The sequence below is a fragment of the Theobroma cacao genome, chromosome 3 (assembly GCF_000208745.1).
Source record: "Theobroma cacao cultivar B97-61/B2 chromosome 3, Criollo_cocoa_genome_V2, whole genome shotgun sequence".
NCBI lineage: Eukaryota > Viridiplantae > Streptophyta > Magnoliopsida > Malvales > Malvaceae > Theobroma > Theobroma cacao.
Window position 1 is genome coordinate 5,458,785 of NC_030852.1, and position 23,335 is coordinate 5,482,119.

The following is a 23,335-nucleotide window of genomic DNA, read 5'->3' on the forward strand; positions in this document are numbered from 1 at the left end:
AAAAAATAAAAAATAAATATATATATATATATATATATATATATAAAATATTTTTACAAATTACAAAAAGTATATACTTAAACCATGTGAGCAGATGTATTTACATTTTTACCCAAACAAGTATTTTTATTTTCTATTTTTAGGTTGAATTACTTAGCCGGAGGCCAAGGGATGACACATGATGACGTGTCAAAAAACAATTGGGTGAAGGACCAAAGTGAACGCTGCAAAACCAAAGCACCCGTCTGTCGGTGTGGGCTTTGCTTCCCCGAAGAAGAAGAAGAAAGTCCCTTCCATTCGAAACAAATCCTCACAGCTATAGCGACGGGCAGCAGGTACGTCTAAAGAAAAGAAGTATGGATCTAAGGTGCCATCTCTCATTACTGCGACTTTTACTCTCCCTCCTCCTTTTCTCTCTTTATCCTCTTTCCCTCCACGCCCGCCAGTTCGTTCTCGTCCTCTCCCAGGACGACCTCAAAGACGCCCAGAACGACGACGCTTCCTCCCCCGATTCCGATGCTTCCTGGGACGACGACGACTTCGGCGGCACCCACGTTAGGCCAGACGACGAGCTCGATCCTGGATCATGGCGCCGGCTCTTCGAACCCTCTTCCACCCCCACCTCCACCTTCGACGACGGCACGCTCGGTTCCTACTACGCCGCCGTTGAGAAAATGATCTCCGCTTCGACCAATGGGGACGCCAGGATGATGGAGGAAGCCGCGGCTGAGATCGAGACGGCAGCAAATACGGAAGGTGATCCACACGCGCGGTCGGTGCTAGGGTTTTTGCACGGGATGGGGATGATGCTTGAAAGAAACAAAGCTAAAGCTTTTTTAAATCATTATTTCGCTGCAGAAGGTGGCAATGCCCAGTCCATGATGGCTTTGGCTTATACTTACTCGCGACAAGACGTAAGCTTTGTGTTTATTTTTAAGAAATTTCGAATCGCCTTTTGTGTTTGATTTTAATTTACCTGAGTAGTTGATATTTTCAAAATTTTCAGATGTATGAAAAAGCGGTTAAATTATATGCTGAATTAGCTGAAATAGCAGTAAACAGTTTTTTGATATCCAAAGATTCACCGGTGATCGAACCGGTTAGGATACACAATGGGGCAGAGGAGAATAAGGAAGCTTTAAAGAAGTCAAGAGGGGAAGACGATGAGGATTTTCAGATATTGGAATATCAAGCACAGAAAGGGAATGCTGGTGCTATGTACAAAATGGGTCTTTTTTACTATTTCGGATTGAGAGGGTTGCGCCGTGATCATGCCAAGGCTTTGATGTGGTTTCTGAAAGCTGTGGACAAAGGGGAGCCCAGGTCTATGGAACTTCTTGGTGAGATTTATGCTAGAGGAGCTGGGGTTGAAAGGAATTACACCAAGGCTCTTGAATGGCTCTCACTTGCGTCGAAACAGGGGCTTTTTTCAGCCTATAATGGGATGGGTTATTTATATGTTAAAGGCTATGGGGTGGAGAAGAAGAACTACACCAAAGTATGTTCATTTCTCTGCTCACTGCATAAATTTCTTGATTACTATTTCTGTCTTGTTATCACGTGTCTAGTGTTTCTACTTCTTTTGGTGGCTTCTTGTGACTTAAAAATTACAGGTTCTTGTCTTTTGTTTCAACAGTAATCTTCACACAGCTGGAAGGTTACGCTTCACTATGAATTATCTTCCTACTCAATGCTGGCTCTGTTTTATAGTTTTTCTCCTTATGGATTGTTTTGACGATTGAAACTTATGGCGAACAATGATCCTGAATTCCATTTTTCAAGCTGTGCTTTCATCAACTACTAATCTGGAGTTATTGTGATGAGTCAGATAAAAGATGGTGCATGCTTCAGATTTTGTAGCTTTTATAACTAACATTGGAGATAATTATTCACAGATGGGGTTTACATAGTTTTGAATCTGGGAACAGTAATACTAGCTGAGAATTTAATGGAATTTTTTTTTGAAAAAAACAAGAAAGAAAAGAATTTTCCAGACTCCAGACCCCTTAAGAAAAAAAAAAAACTGATATATGTGGTTTATCGTTAGTATGTTAATTGTAGAGTTTTGCCAGAAACTGATTCCTTTTTTATGCAGGCAAAAGAGTACTTTGAGAGGGCCGCTGATAATGAGGATGCTGGCGGGCACTATAACTTGGGGGTAATGTACCTTAAAGGGATTGGAGTGAAGAAAGATGTGAAGATTGCTTGTAAATGTTTTATTGTGGCAGCTAATGCAGGTCAACCAAAGGCGTTTTATCAGTTGGCTAAGATGTTTCATACGGGTGTTGGGCTTAAAAAGAATCTTCCTATGGTAAATACTATGGTTTATGCTTATAGTTGCTGTTTTCTAATTTTTACCTTGTTATGAGTCCTATATCTTTATGAATGACATTCTTAAACTCCCTTGTGCTTAACTTAAAGGTTTCTAGCTTGGTACCGGAAGAATTTTCCCTTTTGTCATAATTTTTCACCTTGTGAAGTTGCTGGTTGCATATTTTTCATCCATGCTCTAATTTTCACCCTTGTCCTAATTTCTATTGGGGTTGAGGGTTAACAAATGCAGCATGCTGCAGTATTTCAATATTCTCGTTTATCTTTCTATTATAAGCAAAAGATAGGTTTGACTTATCAAGGTCCTTTGAGTACTTAGATTTGCTTGATTTTGGACCTAAATGAGGAATTTTGTTTAATTTTCTCTTAAAATAACTTGGTTTTAACTGGTAAATATGTGGTTGCCTGTTATGCTAAGAAGTACCATACATAGCAAAAGAAATGATTTGAATGCTAAAGATTGTCCTAGAACAGTTGAATGTTATTTTACATGCTACAAGCTAGATTGCTGCTGTCCATGACTGGTATTCTGGTTGTGATGATAATATTTAATTTCTTGACCTGACAACTTGATGGAAAATGGGACTGCTTTCTTCACTTCTAGCCATGCTTTTCTTTTTGACGGGCCTAAAATCAAAAAGGAAAACAAATTTCTGAGAGTTGTAAAAATATGTGACACTCATAAGTTTTAATCAGTTAAAAGAAGTCACAATAAATGTAACTAACCTTTACTATATTTAATGTGTGCATTGTGACATGAATCCTTTTGAATCATGAATGGTTCTAATGTACATAAGCTCCCATGTACTTGAATTTGATCTTTTTCTGATTCTTTTTTCAGGCTACTGCATTGTACAAACTAGTTGCTGAACGGGGACCATGGAGTTCGCTGTCTAGATGGGCACTTGAATCATACCTCAAAGGTGATGTGGGCAAGGCATTCCTCTTGTATTCTAGGATGGCTGAGCTAGGCTATGAGATAGCACAAAGTAATGCTGCATGGATCCTTGACAAGTATGGTGAGCGCAGCATGTGCATGGGTGAATCTGGGCTTTGCACTGATGCAGAAAGGCATCAACGTGCTCATTCGTTGTGGTGGCAAGCCTCTGAGCAGGGTAACGAACATGCTGCATTGCTTATTGGGGATGCATATTACTATGGTCGAGTATGTATCTGTAGTCTATATAGATAAGACATTATCTGGTTTTCTTGGGTATTGCTTTGTTATTGCTCTGCTGAAGTTTCCTATAACTATATCTTTTCTCTTTTAGGGAACTGTGAGGGATTATGAGCGTGCAGCAGAAGCTTACATACACGCGAAATCCCAATCTAATGCACAAGCCATGTTCAACCTTGGATACATGCATGAGCACGGCCAAGGACTTCCGTTTGACCTCCATCTTGCCAAGCGTTACTATGATCAAGCGCTAGAGATAGATCCTGCAGCAAAGTTGCCTGTCACGCTCGCTTTAACAAGTTTGTGGATACGAAAGAATTATGCTGATAGTCTCCTGGTGAGTTGCTCTTTGTGGCATATGCTCCCTCTACCTTTTGAACAATGTCCGAAGATCAGACAAAATTCTGTTCAATCTTCAATCACAATTATGTTCCTTTCACTTGGTCAAAATGCTTGCAATTGCACACAAGTTGGAATTTATAGTTTGACATTTCCCCATCAATTGAGGTGCTCACCTTGTTTTGCATTCCATCTCCAAGAAATGCAAAAGTTTTTATTTAACTTTAAAACCAGAACTAGTTACTGAGCTTAAGTTCTTCAACCCCTGTGAATGCAGCTTGGTAGTCAATACATATTGATAATGAACATAATATCGTTTCATGCAAGTTAGGTTGATAGCTCTTTGATATGCTGTTTGGGACAGTGATCAGATATTTCTGCTGAGACTTGTGTGAACACACATGGACTTCAAAATTGTTTTTGCATCTTATGGAGAGAAAATAGCCTCAACAACTTTGTTTACTTATGTTCCATTGATTTTTAGCATTTTTTTCATTCTCATTAGGTTGGTATGTGGAAGAAAACCAAGTTATTCCCTTTTTCTTGAAAATCATGCATAGAAATGTTTTATGATAGATTGGAACTTAAATAAGAAAAGGAAAAATTCAAAAAACAAACACAGGTTTAGAAGTGATTTTCTCGTTTTTAGCTAGTCTTTTGCTGTTACATCCAGTAATGAGTTTCAATACTGATGGCGTCAAAAATAATCTTAAAAGAGTTATAGCATTGCATATAATTTTTTGTCAGTAGTGGAAGAAAAGAAGGGAATCTTGAAAATGTATAGTTATTGGTACAAGTTTGGTAGATGAATGCCAAGTGTTTTTTTATTCCTTCTGCCTTAAAGTCAAGAAAATGAGTCAGTCAGATATAAGTGCTGGATTTCCACCAGTTCTAGTTAATCCCCTGACTCATTGCTTTGTGTTTTTTATTATTAGGTCAACATAATCGATTCCCTGCCTGAAGTCTATCCAAAAGTGGAAGAGTGGGTGGAGAATGTGATAATGGAGGAAGGAAATGCTACAATTTTGACTCTCTTTGTGTGTCTACTCACTGTTCTATACCTTAGGGAGCGGCAACGCAGACATGCTGCTGGGGAGGTGGCCCTGCCTAATGAGCATGATTTACCTGCACCCCACTAATGGTATTCAGGTTACATGTGGTTTTGTGGGCTGTCATTTGAAAAGTTAATTTCCATAGCAATACATACCCATGTACAGGTCGGTCGGCTTCTTTGGCTTGGTTGTAGAGATCTCCCTATATTGATTTGATTGTACCGTAAGAGATTTTTTTCAAGTCGAAACAGCTCTGTGCCTCACTTAGTTTGGTAAGATTTATATGAATCAAACAATATAGCTCTTCAATAGCAACACACGGATGAGAGTTATTACTTAACATGACTTGTTTTGCTGCCATATGTTAAGTACAATTCGATGAGATTTATTTCGAAATATAACATCATGATACCTTCCACGATCAAAGTTATTACATTCAATGAGATTTATTTCGAAATGCCACAAGTTGGAGTTATTACAAAATCTTGACATGAGGGGAAATCAAAACTGTAGCAACACATGACAAATGCCAAAGTTGATGATATATGTGCTTTAAAATTCGATACTGCATGCCAAATTTTAGGCGCTTCTAGTGTTATATCAGTATAATGGGGGGAAACCAAGGATGGAAAGACAAATGCCTATTTTTTTCTTTTAAATACAGGCAAAATAATATCATATTTATAGAATCCTCAGTGATATAGTAGATAATACAAGTAATTTACCAGTGAGAGTTCCTCTGGATACCAATCCATTGCAGTCAAACTTGTTGACCAACAAGCTTGGTGTCACAGATCTTACAGCACTTGAGGTAATGAGATATCAAGCAACACTGCACCCATGGTGGATTTCTAGCAGCATCCTTAATTTCCTTGCCATCAGCACTTATAGCTACTCCAAGCAATTTATTTAACTTGCTACTCAAAACATCCGCCGACAAATAACCATTGAAAAATTTCTCCTATCACAGATGAAGAAATGCAGTTAAAAAGGAATCCAATAATATAGAAGAGCCTTGAGAAATGCATAAGTATGGTCAACTTCAATTTCACAAGACAGATGATATTTTTACAAAATTAAAATCAGCAGATGCACCACACTTGAAGTTTGTAAGCAGATGTTGAGCTGAAGAAAACAATAGGAGGATTTACAGAAAAGGCTTCTGAAAATGAATTTTTCCTACTACTAAGGCTAATTTGTGTTTGAGACACTTGTTAAAGAAAATCATATCATGCAGGTATTGGTCATGGCACAATTTACAAGGGAAGAACCTTATAGCTCAAGCTTAGTGATATTTTTACAAAATTAAAATCAGCAGATGCACCACACTTGAAGTTTGTAAGCAGATGTTGAGCTGAAGAAAACAATAGGAGGATTTACAGAAAAGGCTTCTGAAAATGAATTTTTCCTACTACTAAGGCTAATTTGTGTTTGAGACACTTGTTAAAGAAAATCATATCATGCAGGTATTGGTCATGGCACAATTTACAAGGGAAGAACCTTATAGCTCAAGCTTAGAAGGAAAACTTTCTTTTGGGTATTGGCATCAGAGACTGAACATAAGAATGAATCTAGCTGCTTTGGGTAAAAGAGAGTGTTTTTAAAACTCTTCTCTTTCTATTCTTCAATTTTCATTTGGATTTACATTTGGGGAGTAGGAGTCAACTATTGGATGAAGACTGTTATTGAAATTTACAATCATGATTCTATTTTGCATGTATATAAATGCGGAGGAATGGTAGAATCATGTCCTTACCCCATCTTCAGCATAAGCAAAAGCATGAATTCTGGCAGTTGGATCTTCTACAGTGAACCTAACCCTATAAGTTCCACGAGGAGAGCAGAAATCCTCAACTTGCCATGGAATTGCCGCTACAAACCGTACTACACACCTAAATTTCTTTCTTACCTGTAAGGTTACCAAGCACAATGTTAAACAATATTCTCTGAATTTATGCTTCCATTGCTTTCATGTTTAAATATAACTATCCCCTTTCTGGAAACATGCTAAGTCTACCCCCCTTTTGACCCAATTCAACACTTCCTTCCTGAGACCATCAGCTACTTTATATACATAAAGACCAATGGAGCAGGGGAGGATATGGATCCCTGCTCAAGTATTCAAGGCCTTGCCACAACATGACAGGTGCCTTCTTCCACTTCCCCTTCTGCCAAAAAGATAAAAAGGGTAAAACCATCTAGAGCTCAGTCCTCTCTACTTAAGATGGTGCTTAGCAGACTCTATTAGGTATAGCAACCAATCAGATGGCAGATTCACCAATCAGCTTTCTATATATACCAAGACATCAAGACAAAAGGAGAGGATAGTACCCAAAAGAATGGGTCAGAACTATTTTTTTTTTTTCAAAAGAAAGAAAAAGGAAAATTAGAGACAATTGCAAACAACAAAGAAGAAAACTATCTACGCCATCACAAGACAGTACACAACCAGGGCTCAAACCACTCAGACCATCCTGCCACCCACTGCCAGTTGGAATCAACTTCCACCATCACAACCACCTACTACAACCATTAAACAGCAAAAACTGCAGACACCCAAAAATCTGTACACTCACCAAATTATTGCAGCCAAAAGTTTCAAATTTCAACTAATTCAGAACAAACTCAACTCCCCCAACAAATCTTGAAAGACCCATAATGTAGGTCGTGTGTGAGGGACGAAAAGAGGTTGTGGATGATTCGAAAGGGTTTCAAAGGTGTCTGACGGTATTTTGAGCATTATGTGGTCCCTTTGGCATTTTCCAGCTGGTCGAAATGAGTCCCATGCAAAAGTAATGTATGAAATTGGCTTGGGTTGGATCCAGGGGGGGGGGGGGGGGCAACTATTTCTGGGTGTTTTCAAGAGGGTTTTGTAATTACTCTATTGCTTTCTAAGGAATGACAATATCGAAAGATATTAAAAGGTTCTCTAAAGGAACTCGTTGACATCCAACTATTTAGATGTAGGGTTTGAAAATAATAAACAGAATCATAAATATAAATGCCCAAAATATAAAAGTGCCTCTTTTTTCAAAGATGGAGGGAACAAAAGAAAGAAGAATCTTCAATCAAATATTAAATCATCACCAACCTAATAAGTGCAACAATGAACATAATTGTTTTGATTTCCATATAGTTACCAGGTCAATTGGTACATTCTACTTCTTTTAACAAAATAGCCATCTCCATATGATCAAAAGATACTCAAGGGTGTGATACCTTTCGACAAGTGAGAACATCCATCAATGTCGCAAATGGCACATCATCGCAGCTAACCTCTGAGGAAGGACACACAAAAATAAAAGCTAAACTATCAGTCATCATTGCCGTTGGGGTTCCAGGAAAAATGAGATAACTGTGTCCAGGAGATTGAATCAAATATGCCAATAAATCAAAACTTAAAACAACTAATAGATTCACTAACAACATGAAACCTGTGATTCTTGACGGCCATGGAAAGCTCCAGTATGGCATCCGCTCCAGTTTGCATGATAATCGGTGATCATAATTGCTGACATAAATATATTAAACGAGTGAGATATTGAACTTCCAAAACAAACAACAGTCACAAGAGAATAAAATCTATTTCTTTAACAAGGCGTTACATGAAACTAAAAATATCACCTCTGACGCTCAGATATGAGCGTATCCTCATTTGGCATATCTTGGATTTTTGTAGATGGTGTCAACACACCATACCATAATCCTTCACGCACTTTGCATGGTACATTAAAAAGTTTCACCCATTGACCAATTTTCAGCAACTGAAGAATATACTTTCTGCAGTTTTCATCAATGGTCACCCTTAAGATAGTTCCAACGGTAGGAAATGTACATAGCACATCTCTTGATAAAGGCAAAGGTTCCAAATGTAAAGGCAGCTGGTTATGCATTTCATCTTCCAGCCTGTGGAGTAGTCATTTATATGAATTATTAAAAAAGAATCAACCAGACACAGCTAACATCAATCTTGCGTTTGCAAAACTAAACCCCATTCATTTAGGCAGGAGTCATTAATGAAGTTAAAAACTGTTGACAGACCAAGTTTTAATTTTAAGAAGATATTATGCCACAGACCAAGTTTTAATTTTAAGAAGATATTATGCCACAAAGGTGGCAAGGCATGCAGATGTACTCCCTCCGAAGTAGGCCAAAGTGGTAACAATAACAATAAAAACAGATAACGGCTAGCTTATTCAGACCCAATACCTAACTATGCACAAATGCAAATGACTATTTTCAATTTTTCAGTTTTTGAATAAAAATTGAAAGGAAAAAAAACATTGGTTAATAGAAAAATCATTTGTCAAGTATAGGAATATAATGGTAACTATTTGAGAAGGTCTCAATACATGCTACATAAATGCATATTAGCACAGCAATGGAAGGAAAAGTTAGCTTGCTTTTTGCTATTTAATTTTAGCAAATTCAAAAAAATATCAAGTGTAAGGACAACTTTGTACTTTGGCTATATTTTTGGTAATGTAGAAACTCTAAGGCTTTCTTTGTAGGAAGGATAGGAAGAGGTAAGGGCCAAAAAACTTTTAGTCCAATGGTTAACCTACTAAGTGGATATGAAACCTAACCATTACATTACAAAATTTTCCATCCTTACCCATTTTTATCTTTCTAATGAAGCGAGGTCTAAGGTTCTAGAAGTTACCAAAATTCCAATATCAATCTCCTTAAGTGGGTCCCCAACTCATCTTCTGAAAGAGCTTTTCTACTCTAAAAGCTTTTCTACTTTTTAGTTTATTGGGAAGCTAATTTGGGATTTTAAGAACAGTTAAAAGTTGAAGTGACGTAGGCGCATTTAGAATTTTATGTTATTTAATTTAGTTTTTCAAATTTTAGTTGGTTTAGGATTTTATTTGCTTTATTCCATTTAGTTTGGGGTTCTTTTCCTATCTTTATTAGTATTTTTATACATTAAGCCTTAATTTATTTGAATTAAGATTACTATTCAATATTTGATTAAGATGCCTTTATTTATTTGAATTAGGATTACTATTCAATATTTGATTAAAATTTATCCTAGCTAGTATAAATAGGTGATCTTTGATAGAGAACTTATTGTTATTATTATTTTTGTTTATTCTGAATTTTTATTCAAGTGGTTTCTTTAAAACCTAATTATCCTTCTATTTTTTTCAAACACAATCAACCCCATTTAAACCCTAATTATTGAGTTCTAACTACCCTAAACCTTTTTGTTACACCAAGTGGTATAAAAGCAAATGATTCTACCATCCTACAAGGTTTTTTAGCTAAGAGACTATAGTTGGCCGAGGCAAAGATTGAGGTAAGGTTGTTGCTTCCACAAATAAAGGAGGTAGCAATTCTCAGATTCAATGTTTTACTTGTAAGGAGAAAGATACACTTTTTTCACTTGCCCACAACAAATGTGAACTAAACAAAATTAGGAGAAAAGTTAGAAATAGTTTATGATGAAGAGATAAAAGAAATTAATGTTCATTTTGCACAAGGTGAGTTCTGATAATACAAAGAGTAATGACAATAACAATCAATGAGGAAACAAAACATTGATGGAGGCAAAATATTTTTCACGTGTTGTTTGTAAAGGTAAAGTGTGTGATCTTGTCATTGACGAAGGAAGCATAAAAAATATTATTTCAAAAGAGGCGATTGACAAATTAAAGCATCTTACAAGCAAACATCCTTATCCTTACAAAATTGGGTGGCTAAAAAAAAGACACGAAATGTCAATAGTTACTCAATGTTTGGTGAAATTTACTATGAGAGGTAACTTGGATAATGAGGCTTTGTATCATGTTGTGCCAATGGATGTTGATCATATGCTTGTTGGTAGACCTTGATTGTATGATCACGATATAGATCATAAGACAACCAAATACCTATTCCTTTTTTAAGGACAACAAGAGGTATACTTTATATCCTTTTAAAGAAAAAGATAAGCAATTGGCAACTTCAAGCCTTACAACTAGCAAAATCACTGGGTATTTATCTTTTAAATATTTTGAAGTTGAAAGTAGTGAGATGAGAATTATGTATGCTTTGCTAACTAAGTTTCTAAATTGTGATCATGTGGGTATATCGCCTCAATATCCAACTAAAATTCAACAGCTATTGAAAAAGTTTAGAGAGTTGGTTAATTAAGATTTGCTGAAAAGTCTACCACCTCTAGGGAGCATCCAACATGCAATTGATTTGGTAGCAGGAGTATCATTATTAAACCTGCCAGCATATAGAATGACACCTGAGTTGCAAATCAATCATATTTTCAATGTTTCCAACTTGTATCCATTTGATGGATTCGATGAGACTGTATCTATTATAGATGCTCAAGTTCAACACCTTCTAGTTGATAAGGCTGAAGTTATTGAAGAAGTGTTAAATGTAAAAGAAGTTCGATCTAGACGAAGGAATCTATATAAACGATTTTTGGTGAAATGACTTGGTAAACTTGCTAATAAAAATATTTGGATTGCTTAAGAGAAATTGAAACCTTTCTATTTCAAATCTAACACTTGAAACCTTTCAATTCCTCTTCAGCAATCCAAGTGCTTTCATTAGCAAGTTTACCAAGACACTTCATCAAAAATTGTTTATATGGTTCTCTCATCTAGATCGAACTTCTTTCACATTTCACACTTTTTTAATAACTTCAACCTAAGCAATTAAAAACTACTAAACTTGAGCGTTTATAGTAGATGCAATCCCAACAAATCCATTTAAGTTCAAAATATTGAAAATAGGACTGATTTACAACTCAAATGGCATTCTATATGTTGACAGGTATGGTAATGATACTCTTGGTACCAAATCAATTGCATGTTGAATGCTCCTCAAAAGTGGTAGACTTTTTGGCAAATCCTTATTAACTAACTCTCTAAACTCCTTCAATAGCAACTGAATTGGATATCGAGGCGATTTACCCATCTGATCACTATTCGAAAACTTAGTTACCAAAGCATACAAAATTTGCATCTCACTTTTTTTCGCTTCAAAATTTTCACCTGATAAATAACCAGCAATTTTGCTGATTTGTTGCTTGTAGGGCTTGAAGTTGTCAATTGCTTAGCCTCTTCTTTAAAAGGATATAAAGTATACCTCTTATTTTTGTAAAAAGAATAGGTATTTGGCTTCATCTTATGATCCATATTGTGATCATACAACCAAGGTATATCAACAAGAATATGACTAACATTGACACATCACATAAAGCGTCATCATCCAAGTTACTTCTTATAGTGAATTTCACCAAATATTGAGTAGTTACCGATATCTCGTCTTTTCTTTAGCCACCCAATCTTGTAAGGATGAAGATGTTTATTTGTAAGAAGTTTCAATTTATCTATTGTCTCTTTTGAAATAACATTTTTCATGCTTTCTCCATCAATGACAAGATCACACTTTTTCACAAACAACACACGTGTGAAAAATACTTTGCCTCCTCCAATCTTCCACTTCCTCATTGATTGTTGTTGTTATCACTCTTCGTACCATCAAGGACACACCTTGTGCAGGATGAACATCAATTTCCTCATCTCTTCATCATATTCATCATAAACTTGTCTTAATTCTTCACTTAATTCCGCTAAGTTCACACTTCATTGTGGGCAACAAAAAGAAATTTGTCCTTTCTCTCCACCAGTAAAACATTGAATTTGAAAATTGTTGCCTTTATTTGTGGAAGAACCAAAACTGTTTTGTCTACCATAAAGCATTATACTCTTGCCTTTATCCTTCTTTTCAACATTGGTTACACCCCATTAGTTTTATTGGTTGTGGCAACCCCTCGATAATTTTGTTGGGATGTTTGATAACCTTGTCTTGCTCTAAAATTGCTTTGCCAATTAGTGCCATATAAGGGCCTTTTAACACCATAGTGTGAAACTCACTTTTTCACTACTCAAGCATATTGAAAAGCATCTTCAATGTTGTACAAACAAACTACACCCACCTCCCAACAAGATGATAAGTAATTTTTTGTTACTTTTACTTAACCCAACTCGAATTGATATGTTCTTAAATTTCGATGTATACTCCTCAACAATTATGTTATTTTGCTTCAAACAATAAAATCTTTCATATAATTCCATAATATAATCAATAGATAATAATTTCTTTTCATGTGCTCCCAAGTGTCGACTTTAAGCTTCCCTTGCCATGCACGTTGCTCTTCAACTCTCTTCCACCATTAAAGTGCAGTACCCTTCAATTTCAGTTTTACGAATAACACTTTTTGATTTTTGACATGAATTTCCTCAAAGTAATTTTCCAAACAGGCTTCCCAATCCAAATAATCCTCCACATGTAACTTGCCATGAAAATCAACTATTTCAATCTTGACTACACCATTTAAATCAAGGCATGTAGTAACCGATCCTCTGATCCAACTCTTGCCATTTGATTTGCAAGTCGATCTTTATAAGAAAGGTTCTCATTCTCAAAGTTATCATCATCCTCGATCTTGAATCTCAAGGGGATTGTGGTCACCTTTCAAATTCTCCATTTGGCTCCCATTAGGTTCCTGACACTGCAAAGCTTGCACAGCCCAGGTCAAGTCATAAATCATTTTCCATATCTCAACCAACTCAATTTGTTGGGGTTGGTTGCCTCAACCTCTACCTTGACCAACCATAGTCTCCTAGATAAAAATCCTTATAAGATAGTAAGATCATTTGTATTGATACCACTTGGTGTAGCAAAAACATTTAAGACAATTAGAACAAAACAATTAGGGCTTGAATGGGGTTGATTGTGTTTGGAACACTAAAAAGATAAATGGGTTTTAAAGGAACCACTTGAATAAAAAATCAGAATAAACAAATAATAATAATAATGATAGGTTCTCTATTAAAGATCACCTATTTATACTAGTTAGCATAAATCCTAATCATATATTGAATAGTAATCTTAATAAAAAATGACTTAATGTACTAAAATCTTAATAAAGATAAGAAAAAAATCACAAACTAAATACAATAAAGAAAATAAAATCCTTAACCAACTAGAATTAGGAAAATTGTTTTAAATAAAATACTAAATAAAATAAAATTCTAGATGCACCTGCATCATCAAGCTTCTTTCAAGGTAGCAACTAGAGGGCTTATTAATATTTCAAACTTCCACTTTATCCTTCATGCTTAATAGAATTACAAATAAAATTACCCCATTGTATAGGAGTCAATTATGTTGTGATCTCTGTCAATCTCAAAGCTGCAGGCATAAAGATTTATGTTTTTCTTAATTATTTGATTGGCTTTTATTTTTTGTGTTGAACCTTACATGTTTCTAAGAGGGAAAAAAAAGTGATTATGGTCACTTGTGGATAAATTTATGGGAAGAAGATAAGTACAGTCATGAAACAAAAACCATCAATTCAATTATAAAAATGAACCCAGAAGCAAGTAGTTTTTAATTTGAATAATCAACCACCTCAAGTTGCCAACATAAGTGATACCTCAAAGTGAAACGTTGCGGAATAAAATTACTAATACCTAATAGTCAATGAGAATTCACATTTGGCCAAACAAGTCCAGCACACCTTGCACACCTTAAACAATTAATTCACAATTTGTTGGGAATTAATTTATCTTTATTTAAAGTGCTTGCCTAGTGCAGTTTATCCTTTCTACCTAGTTCACAATTTAGTTTATACTCTCCCAGGAATGTGATTAAGTGCTCTATTGGTGTTTGGAAGAATAGACTGGATATATTGCTCAACATGCTAAATAATTTACCTATAAAAGTACTTCAGAATCACTTCTAAAAAAATACTTCCCTAAAATGCCTCTTTTTGTAAATTCAGCATTTGACAGCATTTTGACAAAATACAGTAAGTAAAACAGCTTTCTTCATCCTACAGTGCTTCTACAGTTAGTTTGGCAACACTATGTTAGCTTCTCTTTGCAGAACTTATCGAACAGCTCTACTCAAACAATACTTCCTACAAAAACTCCAGCAGGGCCAAATAGGCTATAAGAGTTTAAGATGATCATTTATTTTTTTACCGGACAAGATTATTTGTGTTGCTAAGGTAGTTACCCATTTGAGAGTCCAAATCTTTGGAAGACAATGAATCAGTCTTCAAAGTTTCCATAAAGATCTATATGCTTATTATATTATGCAAGTTTCATATTTGATGAAGTTACGAATAATTACGTTAAACAAATATGGATGCCTAACATTTTGCTCTCTTGCAGTCTTTTCCTTTTCTCATTGTCTTCTAAATCTCCACAAACATTTCTTTCCACAATCGATCTGATTTTCAGTTTCCAAGTTTATATCAGAGTTCTATAACCTTAACATGTCACCCTCAATAACCGCAAAACTATACAATCATAAATATATCACAACCAACCTGACACTGTTTACATAGCAACAATAGCACCCACAAGCTTCTTCTTCAATTGCATAACCACACTACCCCTTATAAATCTTGCACAAATTTCAGACCAATTTCAACCAATTTCAACCAATTAAACCTGTCCAATATACCCTAACTGCCAAAGTGCTCCAGCAAATATTCTTCACCGTCAGCAAGCCAAACAGCCTTAAAGCTGCCGCTTTCTGCCTCTAAAACACTAAAATCAATCTCCCATATGTAGACATCAAGAAACCTAATTTTCTTACACATAGATAGGATAACATACAGAATTAGCATAACTGGCTTCATGTTGTTATGCAATCATTTAGGCTTTAAAATTTTCTTCTATCAAAACACACATAAGTCTTAAGAGAACTAACAGAAACTCTAATTACATGCACCACATGAGGGCTTCTACCTAAAATGTACCCATGCAAAACAACTGCCAGCTTTCAGCACTTAAGCTCATCAAACTCTTAAACTAACTCCTGAACCACAACCTCTTTTACCATGATTGGATACATAGCTTAACCTGAAGCTAAGATACACTCGTAAACATACTGGCATGGGCAATGCCCTCTATATATGATTCTACTAGAGAAAGAAATTAACAAATATAAGTCACTTAGACTCTGAATAACAAAGCAGAGCCTTTCCAATCATAAAATTAAAAGATACAATAACCTCTAGCTCCCAAAAGACATAAGAACACTAAGACTTCACTAGTCCTTCTTCATCACCATATACTTTACCATTACCACAGAGGTTCAATTGCAAATACACTAAGATATTAGGAACAACCATGTCTCTGTGATATAGATGCATATGGCAATTACTTGCAAAGTCGTCTTTCTTTTCAATCCAACCACCTTTAGTTTCTATGTATGTAAAATTAACAGCCTTAAGAGAGATCAGCAACTAGCCAAACTTTCTTCAAATGGAAAAGAGAGGCGAAAGGGGACCTATGATGCGGTCAAGAAAACAGCAAGTTTTGAGCATAGCCACCAATGTGCAATCATTTGCTAATCCACCAGACTTATATTCACACTGCCTAAAACAATCTTCAAGTCAAACTGTCAAACTAGAGGTCTTGGGGGAGAGAGAACCAGTTAGCTTTACTAAATGCTGAACTAATTCAAGCCATTACATAAATTTTCAAAGAAAAGGGATCAAATATCTGCAAGTGTTAAAAAAAGCAGGCACTGAAACAGCAGGAGTCACAGTGCCGTATATGGCAAAGGCATAACCATATGCTTTGATTACATGTTGATGTATCAGAACTTCCATGGAAACATGTGTCAATGTTGCCAAGCAAAACTATAGGAATGCGAAGTCCCTCAAACCCTAGGGCTTACTTTACAGTCAAAGATTCAACATAAGTAGTAAGGAGCATTTAAAAGACACCAACTCACTTTCTATGAATACTGAGAGGTGGGGCATCAGTTCCATCCCAAAGAAAGACCATCCACTCATCTTTAGCAATTTCGCATATATGAAGTACCTTAGTATGGCCAAAGATAAATACGAGGATGGATCAGCACACCTTGAAATAATCAAAAAGCAGGATTAACTATGACTACTTTGGAAATATTTGAACTATATCAAGTACAAAAATATTATAGAGAAAACAAAGATATGGTTAGTACCTTGCAAGCTATATTTATCGTATCCACTTCATTGATCTCTCTCAACAAAATGAAGTTGATTGGCACTACCAAGCAAAAACATAAAAGAGGTGATGTTTTATATTGGGTAACAGGTATAAACAAATATGTGGCATCGCAATTAGAGGTCAGAATCATCAAAGAAGGCAGTGCACGTGCATAACATTTAACATACAAATGCATGGAACCAAAATCCCACTTCATTGCTTTAGTGTAGCAAGTCAACATATTGGAGGATGACAAGCGCACATACACACAAATATATATATATATATATATATATATATATATATATATATATGGCAGACCTTTTAGAAGAGTTAAAAAGGGGTAAATTCAGGAACTGTCCTTCTTAAGCTAATTTATATACGTAGACTTACATGATATTCTATGCTGACAATCTGATGCAGGCGCATCAAGAATTTTATTTTATTTAGTATTTTCGTTAGCTTAGGATTTTATTTTCTTTATTTTGTTTAGTTTGAGATTCTTTTTCCTATCTTTATTAGAATTTTAGTACTTTTAAGTTTTTATTTAAGATTAGAATTACTATTTGATTAGGATTTATCTTAACTGTTATAAATAGGTATTTTAAGTAGAAGATTATTATTATCATCTTTTGGTTTTTTGAAAAATTTATTCAAGAGGTTTTTTTGAAAACCCAATTATCTTTTTATTGTTCCAACACAATCAACCCTATTCTAGTCCTAATTGTTGAGTTCTAATTGCCCTAAACCTTTCGGCTACATCACAATCGAAGTTCAAAGAGAAGAAGGCACACTGTTAAATACCAGTATATTATAAAAACTTTCAATCTATTCCTCATATCCAGCCACTTTGAGTCCACTACTTTAAAAAATTAAAACGTTATAAGAATTCTTCAAAAAGAATAGGCAGAGGATAGGCTTATCGCTAGTGGCTTAGTGTTAGTACAGCCCATCACTGCCCAAGCCCAGGCTAGCATGCAATATCACTTATGTTACTCCTAATATCAGAGCATGGCAAACTCCCTAGGATTTGCAGAAACCCTGTTAGTTTATACCTATGTGTTCAAACCACCACAATGAATTCAAACTTCCTTCAAGGACAAAATGAATTAGCATTAAGCTCTCTTAAACAGAGAATCAAACCCTGAAGGGCTTAAAGAAAAGACGATGGGGGCTGAAGAAATCAACCTCAGTCTAGTGGACCACCCGTGAAAAGAAAGCTTGATGGCAAAATTTTAAATAGACAAGACCCCATAACCGAACACCAACCAAAAATGTTAAATAATTAAGTAAATATAAGCATAAAATTTAGAAAGGAGAAAATAACAATAAGTTTCTGAATTGTTCTGACTGAAAGTGAACCAAATGGAGAATATATATAAAACCAGCTTCAAAAAAGCAACTTATACCAATTTCAAACCATACACATTTCTTAGAGCATGAAAATGCAGATCGATGTTGATTGAGAAATTATAGTTATTTAAATTTAAAAGACATTTAACCCACAAGTTAGAGATGAAATATAGATTTCTTTTTATCATAGAAAAGGTGAAATATAGATATGCTAGCAAAGGAATTTACCAGTTACTTATTTAATGAGCAGTTGAGCATACCGTCAATAACCTTAGAATCAGCTAACCATTTTCTCAGGTCTGCTATTAGCTTTTCATCCTGTTCTCTTGCGTGAAATCTCAAGGAAACTTGATAAGGATGGAAACCTTCACCATTTTTCCCTTCATATAAAGCAAATGAAGAAAATCTTTTGTTGAATATAGCATATACATCTCCTTCATGGGTTTTCATCTGCAGAAAAGTAATTACCATTTTCAAACTAAATTTATAAAAGACAAACACTATTTGTGGACAGTGAAAAATATGAATGTAAATACAATTTTCTCTTAAAAAGTCTATAAAAAGGTAGAATAACTCATATATCAAGCTAACCTCTGTTCATACAACAAGAAATATTCATAGAAGATTAGATGAGATTAAGTCTCATGCCCTTCGTCTCATTTTCCCAATTTTATATTGACTTTTTGGCATTTAAAGACTTATTCTTCTAGCCAAAAAGGATGGCTTATTCTTTAAGGAAAAAAGAAAAAGAAAGTATATATTGATTAAATGATACACCAAAGAGAAAAAAAAAGGAAAACAAGAGATATATAAGGTTTTGATCCTGCAAAAAAAAAAAAAGGTTATATTGAAGCAGAATTTTCAAAGTAGAATCAAAGAAGAATATGAAGCTAAAACTAGAAACAGTCGAAGAAAACTTTTCTGTTTTGCTTTAGAAAATGTTAAAAACATAGTGATTTCTGTTAATGTTAAACCAATGTCAAAGATTTTCAAAGCCAAAAGAATGGAGATATTTGTGTTGATTTTTGGAGGAAAAAGTTTTCAAAAGAGGGGAATAGATGCAATGAGATGGGTACTTGAGTATTTAGGTTTTATTTGTAAATTGGAGTAATGAGACAAGGAGAATTGTTGTCAGAAACGTCCATTTGGCAGGTTAATGATAAAATGGTGTGACAAGGCATTGAGTTCCAATTTTTGTGTAACTTTTGACTACCAAAGCATATGGTCAAAGGCCAAACATGTATTTTAAAACAAGGGGGAGCCCAAGTGTCCTTTTGGGCGATCTCGGACAAGAGCCCGGTGGGGGGGGGGGGGGGAGTGGGGTGGGTTGTATTTTACCCTGTCCATCAGATTTTGAATCAATAAAGAGTCCATCTGAAAAGGCGTTGAAACTGAAAACAATGGTTGCTGGAAATTCTTGGAAGAAAGAAGATTTGGTTTTGATTGGTTAGTTGATGGGCTGCTGGGAACTGATAGAAGATATGGGCAAGAACCAAGTTGAAAGTCTCAAGAAAGGGGGTGTGATTTAGGTTGCAAGGAAGAGAATATACAATTTAAAATAGGAGGCTCTCGAGCAGTAAACAGTAATGCAAGAATAATGTAAAAAGAAAGATAGATAAAGGATGAAGAAGAGAGATAGAAAAGCAACGATACATGCCTCCATAAATCAAAATACTCATAATTCCATTGATACTAAAATCTAAAGAATACATAGGTATTTATATTGAGTGCTAAACTACTGCAAAACCATTAGTAACAGAAACTAACTTGTAAACAAGTAAACAGCAAACTTGGGCTCCAAGAAAATAAACTTAACTCCTAAAAGTTCCATGATGAAAACTCAACAATTATTATAATTATTAAAGCAATAAAGTTTCTTCCTCCATTGTCTCATCACTTCCCCATTTCTCAAACCTAGCTGACCAAAAATGTCAAATCCTTAGTAGTCAGAATTTCTTCACTTTGTCCTACATTACCAATCACTTCAGAAGGTGCAGTCTTAGAAACTCAGAAAAATATAGTTTTTCAATCCTTTGATTTAATCAAACACTGCAAGATGCACACCAAATTCCTAATACCTTAACAGAAATTGCTCACAACAACAGCATAACAACCATATTTCAACAACCCAATGATTTCATAAAGCAAGTCAAAGCTCAAACTCTTAGAATAACTAGAATCCTTAGTATTATACATGCACGCAAGCCCACACCCACCTACAGCTAGTAGTCTATATGTATATGTGAATTTAAGGGGAAACACACATTGGAAGTATCTTGAAAGACTACATTTCTGCGAAAGTACTATTATGTGTATCTGATTCAGTTATAAGGAAATTCAGATGAAATAGCTAAAACATTGAAACTTGACTATTCAATTCTTCCCAATCCCCTTACCTTATCTAACAAAAAAAAAAAGAAAGAAAAAGAAAAAACTTCAACAAAGTGTAGAACTCTTTTCATAAAAATTTAATAGTGAAATAGAAACTGATGTAGCCGAAAGGTTTAGGATAATTAGAACTCAACAATTAGGACTAGAATAGGGTTGATTGTATTGAAACAATAGAAAAATAATTAGGTTTTTCAAAGAAACCTTTTGAATAAATATTCAAAATAACAAAAGATGATAATAATAATTTTCTATCTAAGATCATCTATTTATAATAACTAAGATAAATCTTAATCAAATAGTAATCTTAATCCTAAATAAAAACTTAAAATACTAAAATTCTAATAAAAATAGGAAAAGAATCTCAAACTAAACAAAATAAAGAAAATAAAATCCTACGCTAACGAAAATACTAAATAAAATAAAATTCTTGATATGCCTGCATCAGTCCCCTCGGGTTAGAAAAACTCGACTCTGACGAGTAGGCCTTAATACCCTCCTCATAGATGTCTAGATTTACTTGTTTCAATTCCTTTTCATTACCACCTTCAGCTTCAAAATTTTCAACAGATAGATACTCGGCAATTTTGTTGCTTGTGAGGCTTGAAGTTGCTGATTTCTTAGTCTCTTCTTTAAGAGGATATAAAGTATATCTCTTATTATCCTTGTAGAAGGAATAGATATTTAGCTTTATCTTATGGTCCATATCGTGATCATACAACCAAAGCCTACCAATAAAAATATGACCAACATCCATTGGCACAACATCACATAAAACCTCATCATCCAAGTTACCTCCATAGTGAATTTTACCAAATATTGAATATTTACTGGTACTTCGTGTTCCTTCTTTAGCCATCTAATCTTGTAAGGATGAAGATGTTTGCGTGTAGGAAGCTTCAATTTGTCTATCACCTCTTTTGAAATAATATTTTGCACACTTCCTCCATCAATAACGAAATCACACACTTTATCCTCACAAACAACATGCGTGCAAAAAATACTTCGCCTTCTCCAACCTTCTTCTTCCCCATTGATTGTTGTAGTCATCACTCTTTGTACCACCAAAAACTCACTTTATACAAGATACACATCAATTTCCTCTATTTCCTCGTCATATTTATCATAAATGGGTTTTAATTCCTTCCTAAATTCTACTAAGTTTACCCTTCTTTGTGGGCAAGCAAAAGAAGTATGTCCCTTCTCCCCACAAGTAAAACATCGAACATGAAAATTGCTGGCTCCTTTATTTGTAGAAGAACCAGAAATTAAGAAAAAATGTAATTGAACCGGAGAGGTTCCAGAGAAAGATATATAGATAAGCAAGCTTTTTAATATTAAACAGAAGGCATGAGACAGAAAAACACTTTGGTTATCAGAATATACCATGACGCGAGAGAGGTGAATAATATCTCCGATGGAGGCAACCTGAGGAAGAGCATCCATATGTTGAGCAAATAGATGAACTGGAATCCCACATTTGGGATGTGACTCATCAATTATTTTTAGCTTACAGAAATAATCTGCAAAGAAACCATAAAGAAAAAACTAAGACCAAAATGAAATAAGTTTACAAATAGCCAGAAAATACCAGCTCTTTATCCCATTAAAAATCACAGCTTTCTTATTCGGATTATATTAAGAAATTCAGAAAGGATAGATATATAGTGGCAACTGGCTCAGCACGAACACCTTATAGCAACTTACATCATCCTACTACCAACCCAAGGAGCAGTAGCAGCCGTAAGACCGGCCTTTGTGTCATCACGGCCAGTCACAGATTGTAAAAACGAAAATGTATTCCCATTTAAAAAAAGAAAAACCACGAAAAGCTTTAATAGCGGCCGAAAAAGTTCAGAATCAACAGGTAAAATTTGGAACATTTGAACTCAAGCAATGAATCTCGATGGCGAGTAAAGAAATGGTAGTACCGGTGCCTTTGGTTTTCTGGGGCACACTGAAGTCAAGAATGGCGCCAATAAGGTTAACTTTCTGGTTGATGCAAGCGATGGCGTCCTCTATCTTAAGAAACTTGTAATCATCCATTTCTCTCTCCGTCCCTAGCTCTCTGCTAATCGCCAAATGCTTAGGGTTTATTTGTTTTTGGAGGGAACTGGATAGAGGTGTAGACAGGCCGAGGGCCGAGCAGCCTTGCCCAAGCTAGCCCCCCACTATTCGGAGTTTGAAGGAAATAAGATCCATTCCATTAAGGTTTCGGGTGAGTCCATGCCATTAGGCTCAAGATTTGAGGCCTGAGTCCATGGATTCCTTCGACGAGAGGAGCTCTTACGTTGTCTGTTGAGAAGGGGTTAATTTTAAAATATCTGAATTTAAATTTAATTAAAATTTAATTATTTATATTTTACACAAATTTATTAAAATTCAAAACTTAATATGTCACGAGCCCTTAAACTCTAAAAATAAAAGTTAAGAAACCTATAAATCAAGAGTTCACGTTTTCAACTTTAAAGATAAATCTGATAGGTGGTGGAAGATTCATATTTATATTTTTAAAATTTATTTTATTTTTAAATAATGTAAAATCTGTAACATAATAATCAAACCTAATTATTAATACTCACAAAAAAATTGAACTAAATTTAGAATAAAAAATAAAAATAAAATTAATTTATTTATATTATTATTAAAAATTAAATTAATAAATCAAAATTAACTCATAAAAAATTGAA

The 23,335-nt window shown here is 34.9% G+C and overlaps 2 protein-coding genes across 3 annotated transcripts; one reads left to right on the forward strand and one right to left on the reverse strand.

Annotated features, from left to right (window-relative positions):
• Positions 246 to 5,317, forward strand: LOC18604337 (ERAD-associated E3 ubiquitin-protein ligase component HRD3A). Its single transcript, XM_018117863.1, has 6 exons — positions 246 to 914; positions 1,007 to 1,498; positions 2,096 to 2,311; positions 3,173 to 3,496; positions 3,603 to 3,845; positions 4,783 to 5,317. The coding sequence occupies exons 1-6, from the start codon at positions 357 to 359 to the stop codon at positions 4,984 to 4,986; spliced, it is 2,037 nt and encodes a 678-aa protein (XP_017973352.1). The 5' UTR covers positions 246 to 356; the 3' UTR covers positions 4,987 to 5,317.
• On the reverse strand, positions 5,333 to 22,802 carry LOC18604338 (protection of telomeres protein 1b). 2 transcript variants are annotated; one of them, XM_007036751.2, is made up of 10 exons: positions 22,577 to 22,802; positions 22,032 to 22,168; positions 18,518 to 18,707; positions 16,900 to 16,964; positions 16,666 to 16,754; positions 8,524 to 8,805; positions 8,334 to 8,410; positions 8,119 to 8,177; positions 6,656 to 6,808; positions 5,333 to 5,860 (listed from the first exon to the last, which is right to left on the reverse strand). In XM_007036751.2, exons 1-10 carry the CDS (start codon positions 22,689 to 22,691, stop codon positions 5,660 to 5,662), a joined length of 1,368 nt encoding a protein of 455 aa, XP_007036813.1. In that variant the 5' UTR covers positions 22,692 to 22,802; the 3' UTR covers positions 5,333 to 5,659. The 2 variants fall into 2 exon arrangements, with proteins under 2 accessions (XP_007036813.1, XP_017973353.1); XM_018117864.1 differs by lacking the exon at positions 22,577 to 22,802 and adding an exon at positions 22,353 to 22,552.

Bases quoted from the DNA above. Each gene is read 5' to 3' on its own strand.
- LOC18604337 (XM_018117863.1), top strand. From the start codon at position 357: ATGGATCTAAGGTGCCATCTCTCATTACTGCGACTTTTACTCTCCCTC. The intron at 915-1,006 runs GTAAGCTTTGTG...CAAAATTTTCAG, and splicing joins ATACTTACTCGCGACAAGAC to ATGTATGAAAAAGCGGTTAA. The intron at 2,312-3,172 runs GTAAATACTATG...TTCTTTTTTCAG, and splicing joins TTAAAAAGAATCTTCCTATG to GCTACTGCATTGTACAAACT.
- LOC18604338 (XM_007036751.2), bottom strand. From the start codon at position 22,691: ATGGATGATTACAAGTTTCTTAAGATAGAGGACGCCATCGCTTGCATC. The intron at 8,178-8,333 runs GTTTCATGTTGT...GTCCTTCCTCAG, and splicing joins ATGGCCGTCAAGAATCACAG to AGGTTAGCTGCGATGATGTG. The intron at 5,861-6,655 runs GTAAGGACATGA...CATCTGTGATAG, and splicing joins TTGCTTATGCTGAAGATGGG to GAGAAATTTTTCAATGGTTA.